Raw genomic sequence first — 20,639 nt, 5'->3', positions numbered from 1 at the left:
CTCAAGCGTGCAATATGAAAGCTTTTAGAATAGCACCAGTATATAACGTTCTGCAAATACAGTCAATTAAAACTGCAGGAGGAAGTTTTCCTTTGCCACCTACCTATTAGCTTCTAATGTTTCAATACAAACTCTACCTTAAAACAGGCTGATGTAGGGAGAACGCACATTTTCCTACCAGAGAAATGATGCTGACATTTACAAAAAGAGCATAGCTGGCCTTGTAGACTTCTGACTAATGCCCTGAGCAAGACAATGGATCAATATGTTGCTTTGCTGACTGATTTATAGCTGTTTCTGTCCCTCTCCCAAATAAGAAGGGCTTCCACAGTTCTCTTTCTTTTTTATGCATAAATCTGATTGAAGAACAGTCACATGAACACACACACACACACACATATCTATATCTATATCCATATATATGTATCTATCTAAGTAATATTAAGTTCTTTAAACCCCAGTTCAGGACACGCTCTATCTAAAAACCCCTAGAAGCTAGAAGCAAGATTTGCCAGAATCTAGACAAGCCCTGCTGTGACCCCAGGCAAACAGAGTCTCTTAAAACATACATGCAAGAGATCCTACTAACTTGCTTTGGCTGCATACACGAAACATCAATTCCAAAATCAGGTAAGTGAGGTTTCAGGCGAACAAATGAGGAAATGTACAGTGTCCAGGGATGGAACACCATGCTCCATGTATGGCATAAGCTCAAAATGTTAACATGCTTGAAAGCAAACTTTTGCAAGCTAAATAATACTTTCAAGTGAAGTTCTCAGCTTATCGATGCCAGAAAGAGAAACACAGAAACCTAACATCACCTCCCCTTTCCCTATACCCCCACCCACTCACCTCGTTTTTCATATTGAACCAGTTGGTGTTTTGTTATTGAGTATTTTGTTAACTTCAGTGTAAGTTAAAGCACTGACAAACCTGGCAGATCAGGCCGCAGGTGCTTGGGCTACTGCTCAGAGGCCCCGCGAGGCCCCGAGCTCTAGTCTAAACAAACATGCAGTTTTTCCAATTTCCTTTCTGACCTCAGTGCGCTCTTCCAAGAACAACTGTCTGCCTGGCATTTCAGACTGAAAGAGCTCTCCCATAAATGCGCCATCCAGAGTTATTCCTTAGTAGACTCTGCGTATCTCACCGGGGCAGAGAGAAGTGCAGGTGATTTTCTGCACTGACATTCCTTCGCAGAAGGCACCTCCGTTGAGCGGGGCAGGGTTGGTACAGGTCCGTGATCGCTTCTGCCAGCCCCGACCACAGCGGGCGTTGCAGTTTGACCACTCAGTCCACGATGACCAGCCTCCATTCACTGCAAAACACAAACGGGCTTGAGATTGTGGTAGGCGTGCTAAGAGACATCGAGCAACAAATCTGATCAGATCATTTCGTTCAAAGGCAGAATTTTGGTTTTATGTTCTACAGGTAAATCCCAAGCTGAAGTAGATGCACTGCTGCCTATCAGTACATAAACACATAAAGGCCACGGTGTCAAAGAACACAAATGTTTGTTCTGGAAGAGTAATATGCTAAGAAGTGCAATGACTGAGAGCCTGGGAGGGAGGTAAAAGCAGGCACCTCAATTCTCATAAAATATGCTTTGCTGGGATCATAAACAAGACTTACTTATTTGTAAAAGGGCGATTTCGGATTGCTCTGCCTCCACAAACAGAATGTCACATGCAGTAATAAACATGGAGAGCAAGAGAAGGTGGTAATAAAGCGATGGTTCTGCTCTTTCGTCCTTTGCTGTGTAACACCTACATTCACTAGTTGGGGCTTGGCCACCGCGGTACCACAGCTCCAGTCAAGGCAGCCCTTTATCTACCTCCCGGGCGTGTGCTCCAGGGCTCCCGGGTACCAGCAAGGCTTATTTATCTGGGTTAGCTTATAATTGGATCTTCTTAACATCCGGAGCAAGGACTGTTATTATTGACATAACTTCTGGGAATCCATCGCAAACAAAGCCCTCATAATTCTAACCACTCTAAAAGCAGGCGTGATCTCAGCCTTGAGCAACAGAACTGAAAGCCATCATAACAGGAAGGGGGGTTAGCCACTTCATTTAGAACCAGCTGTAAGCTAAAAATAGAAAGTACTCCCAGCAATGAAAGCACACGTATCTAAGTTTTTCCATCATTATCACGTTTTCACTGACCATACACCACAACTGTGGCCGACATGCTCCTCCTCTTGGCAACAATGTTGGCAGCCATGCAGGTGTAGTTCCCCGAGTCGGAGAGACGTGCCTGTCGAATGATGAGGTTGTGGTCAGCTCTGGTGTCAATGTTCTCATCCAGGTTGGAATCTATGGGCTCCTCATTCTTCAGCCATTCCACCTGGAGAGGGATGGAGCAGAGAGGAACGTGAAGTAGGAAGAGAGAGGATAAAAGCAGGAAACCTGCAGAATTATATTTCAATTTCATTAATAAATGTCACTGTGATCTTTATTATAAACATTAAGATAAAAATTAAGCTAGAATGGGATTCCCAAAAAGGTAGATATTCACAAATTCAGAAACTATTCCTATTCTGAAGATCCTAGAGCTTATTAACAAAGGCACAATGAATGAAATGCTAGGACATAATAAAATAACAAATAATAAAAGCACAAAAAGAAAATGGCAGAGATCATTTTGAGTTGCAAGGGTGTGCATTGTAAGGGAAACACTATTTTTGTTCTATTGGGAGAAAAGGAAGTAAAGATGAGGAAGAAGAGGATAGAAAAAAAAAAAGGAGGAGAACAATTAATCACACTTTTCCTTATGATATAAGGTAGTTAGGAGGCTTTAATATTTAATCCAAAGAATCAAGAAGTGATGATAAAAAAATACAGGATCATTCCAGTTGAATGTTTTTAACTCCTGGTTCTCTTCACCGTAAGTATTAAAACTTGAACCTGAAATAATTTTCTTAAGTAACTGCATCTTCCCATTTCCTCTATACTTGTTCTTGAATCTATACAGTGTATTTTGGTTTTATTGTAACTATTCATTTAGTCGTCTATTATTGCCTTATTTATCAGAGCCCTTCTGGCTTCCCTAAAAGGATGAAAAAACAGGGAGGGAAGTCTCTGTAAACCTGCAAAGCCAAATGAAGGCACCTGATGCCTTGGGCTAACGACCTCATTAATGTGATAGGGAAATGCTTCCTTTGACTCAAGGAGCAGAGGGAGAGACATGAGCAATGGAGATTAACAGTCCACGTGAGTCAGCTAATGAGTGCCACCTTTGGGGGTTTTTGTCCCCCTCCCCCTGGGAGGCAGTTCGGGCTAGTAACTTAGAAAGGCTGATTCAAAGAAAAAAGGAAGAAAGTCTCAACTGAGAGAGAATAAGAAATATTTTAAAACACTACCCTTGATACACAGTGCTTCAAGTGTTCAAGCAACTGGACAGTGATCAGTCAAGCTTTGTAATAGAGGACACATAGTAAGTATTATAAATTCCACTTTTTCTGACAGAGACGGCCAGAAGGGCAAAATCACTTGACATCAGACAGGGTGAAGAACTAAGTCGTCGTAACAGATTCCCAGTTTACATACACATTCTTAAACCAGGGACCATTATTATTTGTTGTCAAGGTACATAAATACCATGAAATGCCATGCATAATATATTTCAATACATCTTCTCTAGTTCACCAACCAACATACCTCTGAGTAGACCCAGAGTTATCTGCAAGGCATTTCTCTACTTGAAACATTAAAAAAAAAAAAAAAAAATAGTTAAGGCATGGTAAGGTGCTGTTATAGGAGTGAAAAACTAAAAATAGAAGCAGAATCAACAGATTCTATTAAAAGACTGAATAAACGTGCATTATTTTAATAGCTTTTCTAGAGCTGAAGGAGGTATGGCTGTACCCTGAAGTCAAATACCCTTCTCATCTCAGTTCAGATGAACAACCTCATTTAGGAACTCGTGGAGGACTTGGAACTTTGTGGTAATGAGCTTATGGGTTTGCTAGCTACAGGCATTCATTAGCACACTGTTCTGCGCAGATGGTCTGCAATTTGTAGATTTTCCAGTTTATAAACAAATCTGCAAAAGCTGACCATCAAAGCCAGTGAGATTTCAAGCCAGACAGCGGGTTCCCCTTCAAGTAGCATCCGTCCTGTTGGTCAGCTGGGGACAGAAGGTGTGTGACCGGCACATCCACAGCTTCTCGTGCCCCCGCAGCCCAGCCGTCACCTGCGAACCCACCTCGGGGGCACTGGCACCCTGCACAGCGACCGTGGAATTAAATAACGCAAATATTGTACACGTCTGTCAGAAGAGGCATTACCTGAGTATGAGGCACATTATACGTTGCATACCAAAAGTAGCTAAAAGATTTCAGCTCTGTATACTCTTTTCCTCAAACTGAAGTTAGCCAAAAACGGTAACAATGACAGAATGTCACCATCAAGGCTTACACGAAGCATCCAAGGCATACCTGTCTCCTCCTGCATTCTTACACAGCTCTGTCACAGCGCTGTTATGTTCTTCCTCTCAAATCTTTGCTTTTTTTTTGAATTTTTTTTTTTAAGCAATCTCCTTCACTAAAGCTCAGAGTTTTGGGACCACACGACTTTGCATGCTACAGTGCACATCCAGATAAACATTTCGAGTGAAGTTCCAAGACAGGGAGTTTCTCAGGTTCGCCCCGTGGCATCAGAGGGGCCAGCGCCGGGCACAGGTACGCTGATTTAGGTAAACTCCGAGGAGACTTTGCGCCCAAGGCTCACTCCCTGAATTTGCTTTCTTTCTAGGTTCAGACGCAATCACGCTTTGTCAGGAACTTAACACAGCCAGCAGCTTAGGCACCCTGATTTCCACTGCTAGAGGCATCCCAGGAAATAAACACCCTTCATAGTAACTCTTTGAATATACTGCATTTTCCCTTGGTCTGAGTAAGACAAGGAACAATCAAGCAATCCATTTACTATTCACTTTCCCCTTCCACAGTTAACTTTAATACTAATTATCAGAGGGGGTTTCAGCAAAGAAACTAGGAATGCAATTTAAAATATGCAACAGCAGCACTAGCATAAATCAAGTGACAGAAATTCAATGGTCGCAGTCAGAATTAAACTCACTTTATGTGCAGTGTAATGACAAACAGTAACGTTCAAAGAAATGACAAACGTGTCTAGTATCACTAGAGTTCATTATTTCACAAGTATATTTCTAAACTTTGCATTTTGACTCTCATCAAGTCAGGAGCTTTTGCAGGGCTGTGAGGGGGGCAGGGGAGGGTTCAAGGCCCTCATTACCGTTACATTAGCACTTCGGGCCATTTTTCCTGTAGCTGACTTTTCCAGGAGGGAGTGCACACTGATCCATTGTTCACCGAGTCTAGGACTGCAAGGCTTGGTGAATGAAAAACATTTACATTAAAGCAAAGCATTTAAAAGACTGATGATCACAGTGAAGGGAGAACATCAAACAGACAGAACATAAACATGAAAGCATTGAGAGATGTGCGATCAGAAGATGATTTGTAAGTGAGGGCATGCATTGCCTTTTGCTTATAATCTGGAGCCTTGGTGGCACTGTGAATACTCAGCTTTAATTCCAGCCTCCCCCTCCCTTGAAGAAAAACCAGACTTATTCAAACTCACTCACTGCCTTTGTCTCAGCAGACAAATGCTTTCACAGATGCAGAACTATGGGATGAATTTATAGGATAAACTGATAAATTTACAGACATCGCGGTGACAAAAGGTTGTTGTTACTTGCAGTGATGCAATCTTTGGAAAAATTCAGCAGACACAAAACAAGCAAGCAAAATAAAGGCAACAAGCCTACAGTGTCTCCATCCTGAAGCGAGGATTCTGAATTGCCAACCTGCACTGCCTGAAGAGCAGACTTGGAACTTATTAGCATTTAACTTCCCTCGCTTTATCATCAGTGGAGGTCACAGAGATGCTTGTAACACAATGAAATACATTCCTTTTTAAGAATTACTCTGTCTGCAACATCTTAAAGGCTTCTATTTTGAACTAGACTTAAAAGCTGCTATAATACGCCACAAGTTTATATAAAGATATCTGATTTTTTTCCCCTGAAATTAAATCTGCTCAGAATTAAAATGCCCCCATCAATTTCTAACAAAAGCTAATCACGTAATGATCTACAAAAGAAATGCAGGGGCAGATACGGATTAATTCGGCTACTACGTATTGGGTGGCAGCAGATGAATTAGCACAATCATAAATTTGTTCCAATTACAGGAAGCAATTATCAAAGCCCAGCTTACAGCATTATCCAAGTAAAATCAGTTAAATACACCATATCCTAGGTAGATTACGGCAGGAGTTAGCGAACTCTTGTTCTTTAAAACTAAAGCTTATCCCAACTCATCCCTGTTTCTGCCTGCTGTACCCAGCATTACAGCAGCCTGCCGGCCCCACGCGGCAGGGGCCCAGCTGCTGCTTGGGCAGCTGCAGGCGATGCGCTCTCACCGTGCTTTGCGTGTGTAAAATAATTAAAGTATGCATGTCAGCCTTATTTGTACGTGCATCCATACAGCTACTGTGGACACACACCTTCCAGCTGCCATGCAACAAATTCTAACACATTGCAAATATCCCTGAGAATACTGATGGAGGCAGGCCCGAGGCAGAGACTGCAGGGGAGCTCTGGCAAAGGTCGCTACAGTTCCCTTAAAACTCTGCCCAGTTTATGGGTTATAGTGGTGGCTTCTATGGGAACGGAAAGTTCTGCCCCAAAATCTCAGCTGCTTTTGAGCCTGATGGCACTACGCTGGGAGCATCTCATTCCACTCACCCAAGCACCACGCCACGCCTTTACTCAGGCATCACCTCTGTAATTCAAGGAGAAAAGCTGACTAACTCCAGATGAGGAAAGAACACTCTTCTGGCTAATCAGTGCTCCTCCTTCACCAGATTTGAGAGGGAGGCTACACAGCTGCTAAACCTCCTGTAAGACTGAAGAATATTCTTATTTTCAGTAACAGAAATTACTTTTTGTTTGGTTTTAATACCACTCTTATTATCTAAACCATGATGATTAGAGTAGGTCGGGTATCAGTTGTAGGCCTTAAATGATTTGATGCACTAAGAGTTCTTCATCAACTGCTCGATCTAATTTCAACATCCCGAAAGCTGGCTGCCCACAACTGAATTTTCTATTCTTTCTAGTGTATCTTGTTTGGGACTATAAGGAGACTTAATACCCAACAGAAATGATAAAACTCAGAGTTCTTGTGGGCACACGTGATAATTTTGTAGGTCAGGAGACAAGAGACCTTGGTACTCCTGCTTTTAGATTATACTATTCTGCCCTTTAAATAGAACATCTGACTTTCTCATGGTCAATAACCAGAGTACATATATATCAAAGATAATATAGTTAGAATGTTGGCTTCTCTTGAAGAGAGAATCAATTGCTTTCTTGATGCAAGATAAACGCTTCAGGATTTTAAGATGGGAAAGGTCAACATCTGACTTACAGCAGCACAAATGTTTCTTATAGCATAGTCAATTTACAGATTTTAAATATTCTCTCTCAGACAGAGAGAGTAGTAAACACATCCTTAACCTTCCTTTAAGCCAATAACACTGTTCATGATGTTCTCAAAGAACAAGCCAATATTTGTATCTTTTGAATAAAACTGTTTTGTCAGTCCTAGATTCACTTAATATTTTAAATGTACAGCAGACCGGTGTTTAGAAAGTATGGTGGAGAATGCAATGAATAAAATAGGTATATTGCTGCTCATGAGATGCAGGTAACTACACTAAATGCAACTCTCTTCTCTGATGCCCCAGGCTTCCCTTGTAGCGAGGCAGAGACTGTCTTCTTGTGAACCAGAGAAAACCAAAAGCAGCACACCAAGGAGTATGACCAAACAGCAAGTCTACAAGTGACAATGATGGTAAATATTTCTCAGATATTTGGCCACACCTGACTAGACATTAATTTAAAACCAACGACCTGAGATAAAGTGCTTTGTAACCCCACATTTTGTCAGTGGCTCAGATATTTCTCAAGCATTTTTTTGTTCCGATTTCTTTACTCTCAAATTTCTCCTCCTCTATACAGCTGCCTACTGTAGCTGAAGGTGCCCATTGTCTTGTCATTACTAAGATAAGTTGTAACTTTGCACGGGTCAGAACCCTGTATCTGGTATATAATATTATCTAAAAAACGACTTTAGTGTGAAGCTGTTAAAAATAGCTATGCATATTAGAGGTAAGTGTAAAGATTCCTTTGATACGGAGGACAAAAAAAAAAAAAAAAATGCATCGAGGGGCAGAAAGAGAAAAAAGAACCAGATGTCTTGATGCATGGACCTTTTAAAGAGAATGGAACAAGAAATAATCTGGAATATAAGTGTATTTTCATATGTCCTTTGCCCGTAATACCTTCTTGACATATCTGTCATCTGTTTTTTAATTAAGCAATCCTCCCCCACAACTTTCAATAGAGAGAATTAAAGTTTGCACATGAAATTTTGACCTGACAGAACCAAGTTATCCAAACTGACAAAAAGTCATTAAAATAGGTCTCTCAGAGACACTGCTGGATCTTAATTCTTCTTACACCACTGTAACGACAACTGCGGAACAGTGAACATCATCTTGAAGTTGATTCCCATACCATTTTGCTGTTTCCCATAAAGGTAATTAATTCAATATAAATAATACAGAAGGCATCTCTACCTGAGCTCTTAGCTCCCTAAGAACAAAAATAACACTGTTATATATACAAAAGAACTAGACAATACTGTATTTTCCCCTCTAGAACCTGACTTTGCATTTAAAAAAGGAAGAAAAAGGCTGAGGACTTCTGAAACTCAGAATATCTAATTTTTGGCTGAAAACTGTTTTTAACTGGAGAAGAAAACATGTTTGAAGCTGATTTCTTTCCTACCAAAAAAGTTTCTTTTAATAGAAAATGTTTGCAATATTCTCTTCCACATAGTGTATAACAGCTGGTAGATCAGGCTTCTGACACCGACTCCAGAGCAAGCCGAGGGAGATTGTATCGCTAGGCTGATGTTAGCTTTTATGAATATTGCCCCCCATCCTAATCAGCTCAGGCCTCTGGCTGAAAAAGTTCTATCTACCTTATTCCTCAATCTTTAAAAGCCTTATTAAAAATGTTTTTTTTGGTGACCTATAATGTTTAGGGGAAGAGAGCAAGGTATATTCCTTTAAATTCCTTTCAGATCTGGCATGAAACTCCCATCTCTAAAAATGCAAGTGTGTCAAAGCTGGAGAAATCTTCCTTAATGTTACAGCTAGAAAGGGGGAGCACAGGCAGGGCAGGTGCTCCAATTACAGTGATGCATTAAGATGACAACATGTCTTCGTTACAGTTTTATTTTTTTGCTTTCTACATTAAGACTCAAAAAGTAGAAGCCTCCATCAGCTTAAATCATTGTGGGAGATTAATAAAAAACAAAGGCTAGTTTGCTGGATACAAACCATTCATATCTACCTTTATGATCACACAGTTATTTTATCAACACAATCAAAACCCAATCTTCCTTGCTAGGAGCCTGTCACTAGCAACACACAAGAAACAGGTCAACTCTACCTGCTGCATTTTTTTAAATTAATCCACAGTGGGAATACTGTTACCAAATCGTTTAATCACAGTGCTGTCATACTGTTCTGGTAAGCATATTTTTCCTTCATTAGATTGAATATATAATCTCATTATATAAATCTGACACGCTGACTAACTCATAAATCAGCCTGGGCTTTTGCTGGCTGTACCGTGGGAAGCAGCACGGGAATCTTCTCTCTGACGAGATGCACGCAGTTGTTGCAAGAGGGCCCATCTGAAGACTCCAGCGCTGCGTGCTGCTGCTGAACGTTTTCTTTCTTATTTCACTCTACGGGGCATGCAGCTAGCGTCTTTGCTACAGAAACCTCCAACAGCAAGGGAAGCCAGGAGAGATGATACTCGCTCAGGGCACTCTGTACTCTGAGGTTTGCGCAGTTCGCAGTGAAGTATTTTTGTTTGTGTGCTTTGAAATCACAACCAAAAAAACCATACTGCTGAAAAATCCAGAGGAGAGGAATAAAGGCTAACATGGGAGAGGGCGAGTCAAAACTAAATAAAAATACACTTTTGAGTAGGTATAATGGGAAAAGTGACGGCCTGTATATTTCAATTCACAATGCTAAAGGTGGGCAAGGACTTGACTCAGACGTGCTATTTTAAAACACTGTTATAAAGACACCTTGCTAAATATGCCATTGCTAATGGTACCTTGTCTGATTGTAAAAGATATAATCAGATCCCCAAGTAAGTTTATCTTTATTCCTATTTTGGGGGGAATAAGTATCTAACATTAATTGGAATACTGTTTTTTGTATCAATGCAAAAATTATGAATGAATCAGCAACAATAAACCCAAAGGTTATTATGTGGGCTTATATGGTTTTCCAGTGGGGCAGTGCACACAAATGACTTGACTTCAATTATTTTATGGTAAGCAGAAATAAATGATCTAGTTGAAACTCAAATCCTAGTCCCTTGACTATAAAGCTCAGCAATATAGGTGAGCAGATGAGATTCATCTAGAGCTTTTCTTTTGCTAAATAACTCATAATATAAGGATGCGTAGCAATCCGCAGATGCTGTTCTACAAGTATATAATGCACACTATATGTTGCTCAGTATTGTGAATTAGGATGGTTAGAAAGAAACAAACAGCTAAAGGCTCCAGGGATGGTGTTCATGGTGCCACTCCACTGAGGTTTTATTTGTTTTTCGATGCACAGACATTTGGAAAGCAATTAAAAGTGCAGTTGACACCGAAAAAACATTTTTATGTGAGATTATTGGAAATGATGTTTGCAGCGTTTTGCTAACATGGCATCCTGGTAGGCAGTATCACATTCACACCAACTTCTTAGAGATAAGAAAATCATCAGAGAAAGCTTACAGTAATTGAAAACAAGAGTAGAAATAAAGAGATCTCTTCTCTTGCATTTCTAACTGCTTCTGATTAAGCATCGCTGCACGGCACTACAAAAACCCAGCAGTATCCCTGCCCACGCTTCAGATTATTGTTCTTAAGAAAACTCAGGAGAAAGGTCCAAGTCTTTGAACGCTGCACGCCAGGAGTACTGCTCAGCCAGCACCCCAGCAAGCGTGGGTGTGATCCCGCCCAGACCCCCAGCCTCTCACCCGCTCCCAGTCCCCGCCGCCGAGGCCGCCCGTCACCTGGCAGTAGCTTGGCTGGTTGTGGGGCCTCCCCACGTTCAGCACAACAACTTCCGTGCTCCTGTTCTGTACAGTACAGCAAACAAAGCCACGCTTTTACTGTTCTCAAGAGTTACGGTGAATCATTTATACATAATGTGGCTCTTTTTGTTAGTAGCCTTCAGATATGATAATTTCAAGAATGTAACTGAGATATTACTAACAGATATATCCTTTCGTTACATTAATGAATCATCTTTTTCTACACCTTGGAAAAGGTATTTAAACTCAAGCTTTATGCCTATATTTAAAGAAATACAATTGTTAGTTAACAAATGTCTAACGTTAATGCTGTGTCACCAGATGCATACTAAATACCTAGATGCATACTAAATGCAACTGAGCACCAGATTCACAACTTTCTGCTTTCTCTTGCAACACAGTTTGCAATTAAAAAAGGTGTTGATCCATATCCAGAGAGGTAAAACATTCCCTAAACCTTTAATTTTACAGCATTTCAGTTTCCCAGTACTCTAATGATATTCCAGATCAGAAAAGGACCAGCACAAATATATTACATCAGCAGAATCTGGAGAGAGCCCTCGCTGCATTAGACACAAAAGGCACGTTGTAAAAAGAAACACAACTGGAAAGCCCAGTAACGAATACGACTGCTACTTTGAAGTTGTTAATGATCCTGAAATTTACGCCAGGAGACATAATCAATGTTATGAACAACTGGTCGGTCACAGAGACTACAGCTTAGGCACAGGTATGAAAACTAAGTTTAGTTGACAGCTGAATTACCGAATGAGAACTGCTCATCTAACACCGAGAGATCAAATAAATAAGCTAGTTTTATGCAGATCTTGTACCACCTATGATTCCTTGAGGTTGCTTGCGTATAATGCCGTGTATTTTGTATATGAGGCTATGGAGATTGGCAGGTCTTGTATGATGAGCTTGAACAACGGGCAGCAACACTGAGCACATGGAAATGCTCACAGCATCCCTACAAGAAGCCACTTAGAAATTCCACTTGACTCGGATACTCCAAAGGCGTTATTTTATCTGTCCATGTCACTTTGTTAACACAACAGTTTAAAACAATCTAAGACAGTCAAAGTCTTAAACCATGTTATTATACGCGGAGGCTCCACAGCCAGCTCCACGTGACTCACACAGCACACCTGGCTGACCTTGTCTGCTCATTCAAGTGTGTTTGAAAAGAGATGTTTGTTTGCTTGTCAGCTGTCTGCAGTGGAAACAAGGACAAACACTAGGAAAAAACCACTGCGTTTACAACATGGGCTCTCCATAACATTTCAGACTTGCCAAAGTCCAAAAAAGAGCATCCAAAATGTATTCAGTTCAATGTTTAAAAGCTAAGCAAGAAAATATTTAAAAAATGTGATTGCAATTTAAAAAAACAACAACAACAACAACAACAACAACAAAAAAAAAAACACAAAAAAAAAACCAAAGAAAAAACACACACAAAACCTCACCATTAACCTAACAACCAGATATCCCAATTTATGTAACTGGTTGTGGTTGCCCTGAAATGTATACAGCTAACAAAACCCACTAAAATGTCTGTAAGATATGTAAAAGAGTACCAGTTGTATGCAAAACCACATCCTTTTTATTCCCCACTTACATAGAGTAACTGGGAGATCTAAGGCTCTTTATTTTAGCATATTGAGCAATAGCATTAAAGTGGTTTTTACAAGCCCTGATAATCACAAGCCTTTTTTGCTTTTGAAACCTGCTCTTTGTTTGAACCTCCACAGTGTATTACTCCAGGCTCTGTACTGCGGGTATTGCAACTGCTGTTGTAATACCTAATCCCTGATCTAGGTCGAGGGAAAAAAAAAAGTTCAGAGCATTGAAGATGAAGTACTTTAGGAAAAAAGACAGAAAGGTACCACCAAAGCAGACATTTCTCTCAAAGAAGACAGGTGATGAAGGGCAAGGAATGAATACTAGATTTGACCAAAGATGAAACAGCATATAGAATAAACTGAATCTTGATTCTGGTTTTGTGCTGTCCATGCTTCTAGGAGGCAGTCACAGGCTTACGCAAAAAAGGCTTTAATTGAACAGATGTTTTATAGAACAAAGAGGCCCCATATATTATTAGATTGTCATGTTCTGAACACAGTCAGTCCAGACCAGCATGTCATGTATTATCCATAACAACTGCACATTTTTCAATCTTTGCTAGATGTGAAAGTATGAACAAAATAAAAATTAAGTTGCTCTTAAAAGCAGCTAAACATCTGAACTGATCAGGGCACATTTGTGTCTGTGTGTGCAACAGAGAAGTGGCAGAATTTTAAAATTGAGCAAATAAAATTGGAGAAGAAATTACTAGAATAATCGAGCAACTATGAGTAAGCTGCCGCATGTTTTCGGTAGAATAGAATCAGTGTTTAGAGGTTATTCCATTTCATTTGGTAGAGTATGATGAGAACAGATAAACAGAGATTAAAGGGAAGGTAATTTGATACTTCTAAAACCTGTAAGGACTCTTGAATAGAATTTAATGTTCCAAGTGGGTTCAAAACTGTTTTGTCCACACACGCAGCGATTCCATTTCATTAGCCCAGTAACAGCTGCTTTAATCTGTGGTATCTGTCACCGTATGTACAGTGTCTGGTAGCGTCTAATAAAAAAAAAAATATCTGAATTTCTTTGGATTCTTGGAGGAGTAGCAGAAAGAAAACAGCAATTATGCACATACCTGGAAGAAATACCTATTTTCCCCAGATAAATGAATAACTGATCCTCAGGTGGCAAGTGGTGCTGTAGTTAACAGAACCTCCACTCCTCGAAGGCGGACTTAGACAAGTAAGTCTATGAAAAATCACGATCTGTTCAAGGATTCACATACTGTGGCTTGACTCTGGAAATGTTTCTTGCATTCTTACGCATGCAGTGACTTCCAAAGTGGTATCTGGACTTTGCAATTCTTTACTACTTTATACCAAAACTGATCTTACATACAATTCGACATGGAAAACGTAAGTTTCCAAATCATAAGTTAAATATTTGTGCAATTCTTAATACCTCCAGAAGATTATGTGGGATATATATATAAACTGCAATTAAAACTCTGCTTTCTAGAAGAGAGGATTTTTTTTTCCCCTGAAATGTCAGTCTTTTAAAAGTATAAATCATAAACAGCAATACCAAAGAGCATGCATACCAATTCAAACAGAATTTTAAGATCTTGTATTTATCAGCTGGCTGTCACCCAAACGACCTGAAGGTTACAAATGCCCTACTCTAACTGTAGCACCTCACAAGACCTTATTAATCATTTTAATACCTTTCGATCTTAGAACTGTGACCTGTTAACCATGATAACATAGCACCGACTATTTCAAGGTGAATGCATCTGTTTAGAGACATTAGCAATTACCATTAAACTTGGATTTGTAGTACGACCAATTCCTTTGCCAGAAACAATACTCCTCACTAACAGTTTGGAGCAATGCCTCAGTAGGAGGCTAAAGATCTGAAGTGGAGGACAGCATTCCCTCCCGCAGCGGTGTGCGGGGATTTTAGAGCCCTTAGAGTGTTCAGGGAGTATGTGCTACCACCCAACCACAGAGAAACAGCCAGGGGTTCCCAAATGTTGAAACCTACTTTTCATTACTAACAGTTGAAGTTGAGAATTTGCATAATTCCTTCAGAAAGCAGAGGGAATCTATTTAACGGTTCCAAATGCAATGTCATCTCATTTTGTCATGTCTAAGTTAACTATTCCATTTCTCACAGCTTCCCATAACTTTATGATTTTAAAAATGTGAATGCTGGCTGCAGTGGTTCCTTAAAAGTAAAACCAGCCTATAGGAAAAGCTTACATGTAGATAAAGAATAATTGAGACATATTGCACATACCTGAGCTCAGTCTTGAAGGTGAAACGTCTTCAAGTGAAAAGTAAAACACATTTATAGTATTTGTAACTAAGTTACCTTAAAAGTAAAGCAAATATTGATATTCCAGACAGAAGACCTCAGATCGGTAACTAACTGTATAAAATGCATGCTGTTTGCATTTAGTAATCATACTCTGTTTTCTATAACTAGAAACAAGATTCATTGAAGACTATAATTCACCAGCCTTTTTTGCCGTAGTGTTTTACTACAATATCATTATGCTGCCATATTACATTTTACTGTATGTGTACAAGTCCCATAAATACACAAGCCTATGTAAAATAGGCAGCAATAACTCTCACTACTTTTGGAATACTTGCAGCTTTTGAATTTTATGTGGGTTTCACATTTTGTTGATGTGTTTGCAATGGAATATGTACTGCCCAGAAGAGAAATGATTTTACATTTCCATTAAAAGCTATAGCGGTAAATAAACCATCGGAACTCATGCAGATATTCACTGGAACATCTAGAGCAGTCCATTAAAATGTCAAAATCTGTGTTAAACATTTGAAAAAGTAGCACTGGATACAGCACATTTAAAACTTAAATATATGCATATATTAAATGATAAAGATACTGAAGAGTATTCCACAAACCTCTGCAAAGCACTCAACACAAGTTTACACTCCTCAGTAACAGTTTAGCACAACAGCTGCCCTTTTATTAGAAAAAAAAACCCCAACCCAACCCACCACCAAAACGAGACGGTAGCTGTAGAGAGAGCTGCACGTTGCTACTAATGCTCAAATATGAGCTATTCAGAGATTTAGACTCAGGGAGTATTCAATTTATAATAAAAAGAATTTAGAATAGATGTTAAGGTCAACTTCTGCTCAGATTTGCACCTCTCCCCTCCCAACGGACTGCGGCCCTGTCACCCCTCGGGCAGTTCCAGCTGGGCGCTGCCTCCCCTGAGCTAGCACCGTGCTCCCCACAAAACCGCAGCGTGGTTCTAGTAAAGATAAGCAGAGTCGAGTAAGCTAAAGATTTTTTTCCTTTGTTTTTACTTATTTGAAAGACTGATGTTTATAAACACCTCTACTATCATGGCTTATGTGGCACTTCGATACAAAGGGACTGATATTTCTAAGAAATGGTACAGATGTAGTAACTACCAACGATGACAGAATTTATTAAATTCACCACAGGCCAACTGTGTGCATCTCAGTGGCAGTTTTAGAGGGTGCTCAATTTTACAGGATTAGCAGTTTCACACCCTCCTTCAAATTTAAGAAATACGAAGTTCACCTTAACGCCAGGTCTCAAGAAGGTGCTAGAAACTCCTTCTGATGGTTAATTTCAGTACAGAATATGGAAGCTCACTATCCAATTAAAGAAACATTGAAAAATCTGATTATCAAGTCCACTGAATTAAACAGGAACAACCTGTGACAGTTTGAGAAATTTGTCCCTTTTGTCACTGGTGGAAGTCAGTAGTAATATGCCTCCAGCATACCACAACACCTGTCTAAAAAGATTACTTGCTACAAAAGCAAGCACTATTTTTTTTGCTCCTGGACAAAAAATAATTGATATTTTACTCTCTGAAGCACTAATAAGGTAGAACATACAGAACAGATTATTCTAAACTTAATTAAATGGATATTGACCAAGTATTTTCTAGGTTACAGTTCAAGATGGGTTCGACAACAGTCACGGAGTGCAACATCATGACTATCAAGAACCAGACAGTAAGAAGGAATTACCATCAGTGAACTAGAGAGGATGTTATAATTTATTCCGTTTGCTGACTCTGCCGCAACCACCAGGATCTATCAGCCACATTGATTCCAGATGCTACACCTAACCTGGTACAGAGCTGCATAAAAGGACAGAATGAAGTTGTCCACATTCTTCATTGTTTCACTTTGGAAGTAAATTATTCTGTCACTGAGAGGCAGTGACTCCAGTGCTCAGTATGTTCTTAAAATTAATAGAAAGAAAAATATCCTTTGGCAAGAGCCCAGGAAAACACTAAGGTATGATTAGGGTTACCAACCTGCCAGCATTATGGATACAAAATCTTACCAAAGTTGCTTAATACAGTGACGGTGACAGGTATGAACAGCACTACATCATGTTAATGGCAGGTCTGTAATGCACAGAAAATAGCAGTACAACATGCATTTCTCCAGGCTGAGGGCTTCATAGCTATATCGAAACTTGCAGCTTGCATCTCCATTGCTTGGCACTTTGTGTATCGATTTAAAGATGAGATTTGTAAACAGCAGCTGGCTGACCTCAGGACCCAGATGTGTTTAATTCCTTGAAACATCTTTGTGAGCCTACGTGCAAAGGGCTACAGAATCTTGCATAATTTGGTAGCATCTACAACTTTTATCATCAGATTATACATGGCATCAAGCACAAAATCCCCCTTCAGTTTCCTGGCCCTGCAATCTGAATGACAAATGCTGTTTTACACCCATAGGGGCCCCAGGGGAAGTCAGCCTTACGCTGAAGGTGAATAAAAGAAAAAGGACCTCAAAGAGCATATGCTTTAGAGAAGAATTATTCAAAGGCAGGAGGAGGAAGGAGGAAAAAGTATTAAACAGAATGAAGGAGAGACTGAAAATGCTCATACTCAGAATATACACAATGAGCAGCAAGCTTGTCAAATGCAGCAAAAAAGGAGGATCTATTCTTTGTGTCTTCCCCACCACCACCCCCAAAAAAGAGAGTTTCAGGAAACTGAAGAGAACATGTACTAGAGAAAAGCTATTTAAACAAAGACTAAAAGGTCAACTGAGAAGATAAAGAAAGAGTATGTCAGGAAATTCACTGAAAAAGATGTATAGGAGAAGAAACAAAAGATATTAGTATATATTGTACTCTATAAAATGAAGCACTGCCTAAACCCCATCAGAATTACACGAACAGAAGGTAAAATCAACCTATGCCACTCGTTGACTGAAGCACACACCGAAGCTCCGACTTCAGCGTATTACGACTTGCGCGATCCCAGCTGGCCTGCACCAGCGCCGCTGGATAAACCTTGTTCCAGGACTGGGGTGGATGAAGAGAAAATGCCTGAGACTCTGAGAAGCAGCGGTGGGGAAGTAAACAGAGAGACTACTGAACTCCACCGAGACACTACGCAACACATTCTCTCTTTTTTAAAAGGGGCTAAGCTTGGCCCCGTTTGCTCCAGCCAGTCTTCATTTCACATTTTCAAGGCTGAACTGTGGCCGTTTAGAAGCCACGCACAGGGCTTAAGAGCCTGGCTAAAGCTGAACGCAGAGTATATTTTCTGTGAGGCTGACAGGTTAAGGATATGCTCTAAAAAGCCACCTAAAACCAGTGTAATACTTCCTTGGCCCGAGACAAAGGAGCACACCGTGAATAACTGCTGTGTCTTCCCAGGAATTATGCAAAGTAATAAACTAAACTTACACAACAACAATAAAGAAGCGCAAAACACGTATACAGAAAACACAGCACTGTGTACTGGAAAAAAATAATAAAACCCAAGTACGTGAAATGTTTTACTTCAGTAACCTGATGCACTTTTAATAGCAGCTGAGGGTAGTCACAGGTGGGGCGGGCTGCGCACTAGGACAAGAGTCGGCAGCTCGATCGGATATATTTTTAGAGATGAACTGATGGGCTGGCTGAGCTCCCGGAGCCTCGCCTGTAGCCGTGCAGTAGCCCAAGGTGCCACAACGACTGAACAGGCGTGTGGTACCTCAGCTAAGCTAAGCTGCTCTGCACCAGAGCTGCTATTTAAGTTGTAGTAAAGGTTCCTTTCTAGTAACAGAAGTTTGTGCGTGAAGGAAGGCTACCAGCAAGTCAGACTAGCAGATAATGCAGCTCAAAGGAATGCATCCTGTATTATGCCACTGCCAAATACACTGCTTTTAAACATCTCTTTTTAATAGAGAGAAGCTGTTCTTCCCTTCACAAATTTCTTCAAAATGTTCCCAAAACAACAGGCTGTATGTATATAATGAATGAGGTCAGTCTTGTGAAGAGATGCAGATAATCATCAGTACCAAGGCTGAAGATGTTGCTCTGGCAGACTCAATATTCAACTCCACATTTTCTGAGAAGAGAACTCAGCCCTCCCTTTCCCCTCATTTTCACCATGCCAATGAAAATCAGAAATACTTCCTCTGATATTTGTGGAGTGAAGCAGACTCAGCCATCCAAGAATCAGGCCCAGAGATGAAGCCCAAGGTACCCACCTGGCAGCCTAACAAAAAATGACCAGCAGACAAGGGTCCATCAGAGAGTTTAGCTGATTCCTGTACTGTACCACAACTGCCTCACTGCATACACGCGGAGCTAAACGAGGCCTCTGTTGCACACAATTAATGAACACATCTAGGGGGAGAATCTGTTGTGGGATTGAAAGCCAGAACTGCCTCTTCCCTAGGCCAACTCTGCATCAATAGTGAAAGAAATGGCTTGGGTCCCATCGAGCTGGTGCCAGCAGAGACTCTGTTATATTTAAATCAACATTTGCCACAGCAGGGGATTATCAGATGCTCTACTTAAATGCTGGATCTTCTTTTTTATTTTGATGTTTAACTCATAAAAAAACTGAATTTATTTGGGTTGGGTGCTGATGCCTGCAAGCACAGCTGCTCACCGGCTCTGTTTTTCTTGCTATGTAAATGCATGAGAAGAGGATTTAAAACCTTTTTCCCATCTGCCTGGTGTCAGGATTTGGGTTTTCTTACTCTCTTGCTGCTGTGGCAACGCCCCCCAGAATGCCCCAAACCCTCAGCAACCTCCCAAAGCGGAGATGTGAAGTATTTTCTCACGTTCCCTTCTTCACGGAGGCAAACTCTGGAGATGGGAAACCCTCCAAGAGAGGCTGCAGAGACGGAAACACCGGGCGGGCTACCGGACGACTGCAGACGGCTGGCCTGGACCTGCCCGCGAAGGGCAGGGAGCACGTTCTGGGAGCAGAGCCACCCGCTCCAGCGCTGGTCTGTGCCACCGCGCATCCAGAGGGAGGTGCCCGCCCGGGGGTCGAAAGGGTTTCATCATTTGCTAAGGCTGCGTGAGCTACTCGAAAGGGTAAAACAACAGGCAATCCCTCAGTTACTCAGTTTTCTTGACTGCTGTTGCCACGGGAGGTTTTATTATTAGTAAAATCAGACACGTTCAATAGTACCTCATGCACGAGAGATGGACTTCGGCACCATGAAGAGTACAATCAAATCCTTGGAAAGAGAATGCAGATTTACTGAGATACTCCTTTATATGTCTTTTACTTAAGACCTAGCTGACACAAGCAACTGAAATTTGCTGCTAAATGAATCAAGACAGTGCAATGCATTTCAAAGCAGCATTAAAATCAGTGCTTGCCTCAGCAGGATTTGGTGCTCCTGATTCATGCCTGTAGAACATTAAAGCTGAATTAGAATACTGCCATTCTTTATTTGTAACCCTCCTTGATTGTTTGCTTTCACTAATGTGTTATTCAGCTTAAACACTATTTACTAAAACTGAACTGTATGAGCTGCAGAGCATTGACAATGTCACACAAGCGTCCATTATTTATAAATTAAT

General features: G+C 40.6%; 1 protein-coding gene across 2 annotated transcripts in view; it reads right to left on the bottom strand.

The window, feature by feature from the left end:
• UNC5D (unc-5 netrin receptor D) overlaps positions 1–20,639 on the bottom strand; it is a 167,607-nt gene that overhangs the window by 53,289 nt on the left and 93,679 nt on the right. For both annotated transcript variants that reach the window (XM_032998334.2, XM_032998335.2), the window contains exons 5-6: positions 2,162–2,342; positions 1,148–1,315 (exon numbers count right to left, since the gene is read on the bottom strand). In XM_032998334.2, the coding sequence (XP_032854225.2) occupies positions 1,148–1,315; positions 2,162–2,342 (349 nt within the window). The remainder of the gene's footprint in view (positions 1–1,147; positions 1,316–2,161; positions 2,343–20,639) is intronic.

This window comes from Tyto alba, unplaced genomic scaffold (genome assembly GCF_018691265.1).
Source record: "Tyto alba isolate M040663 unplaced genomic scaffold, T.alba_DEE_v4.0 Super-Scaffold_34, whole genome shotgun sequence".
Taxonomy (NCBI): Eukaryota; Metazoa; Chordata; class Aves; order Strigiformes; family Tytonidae; genus Tyto; species Tyto alba.
This window is presented reverse-complemented; position numbering and strand designations above follow the sequence as displayed.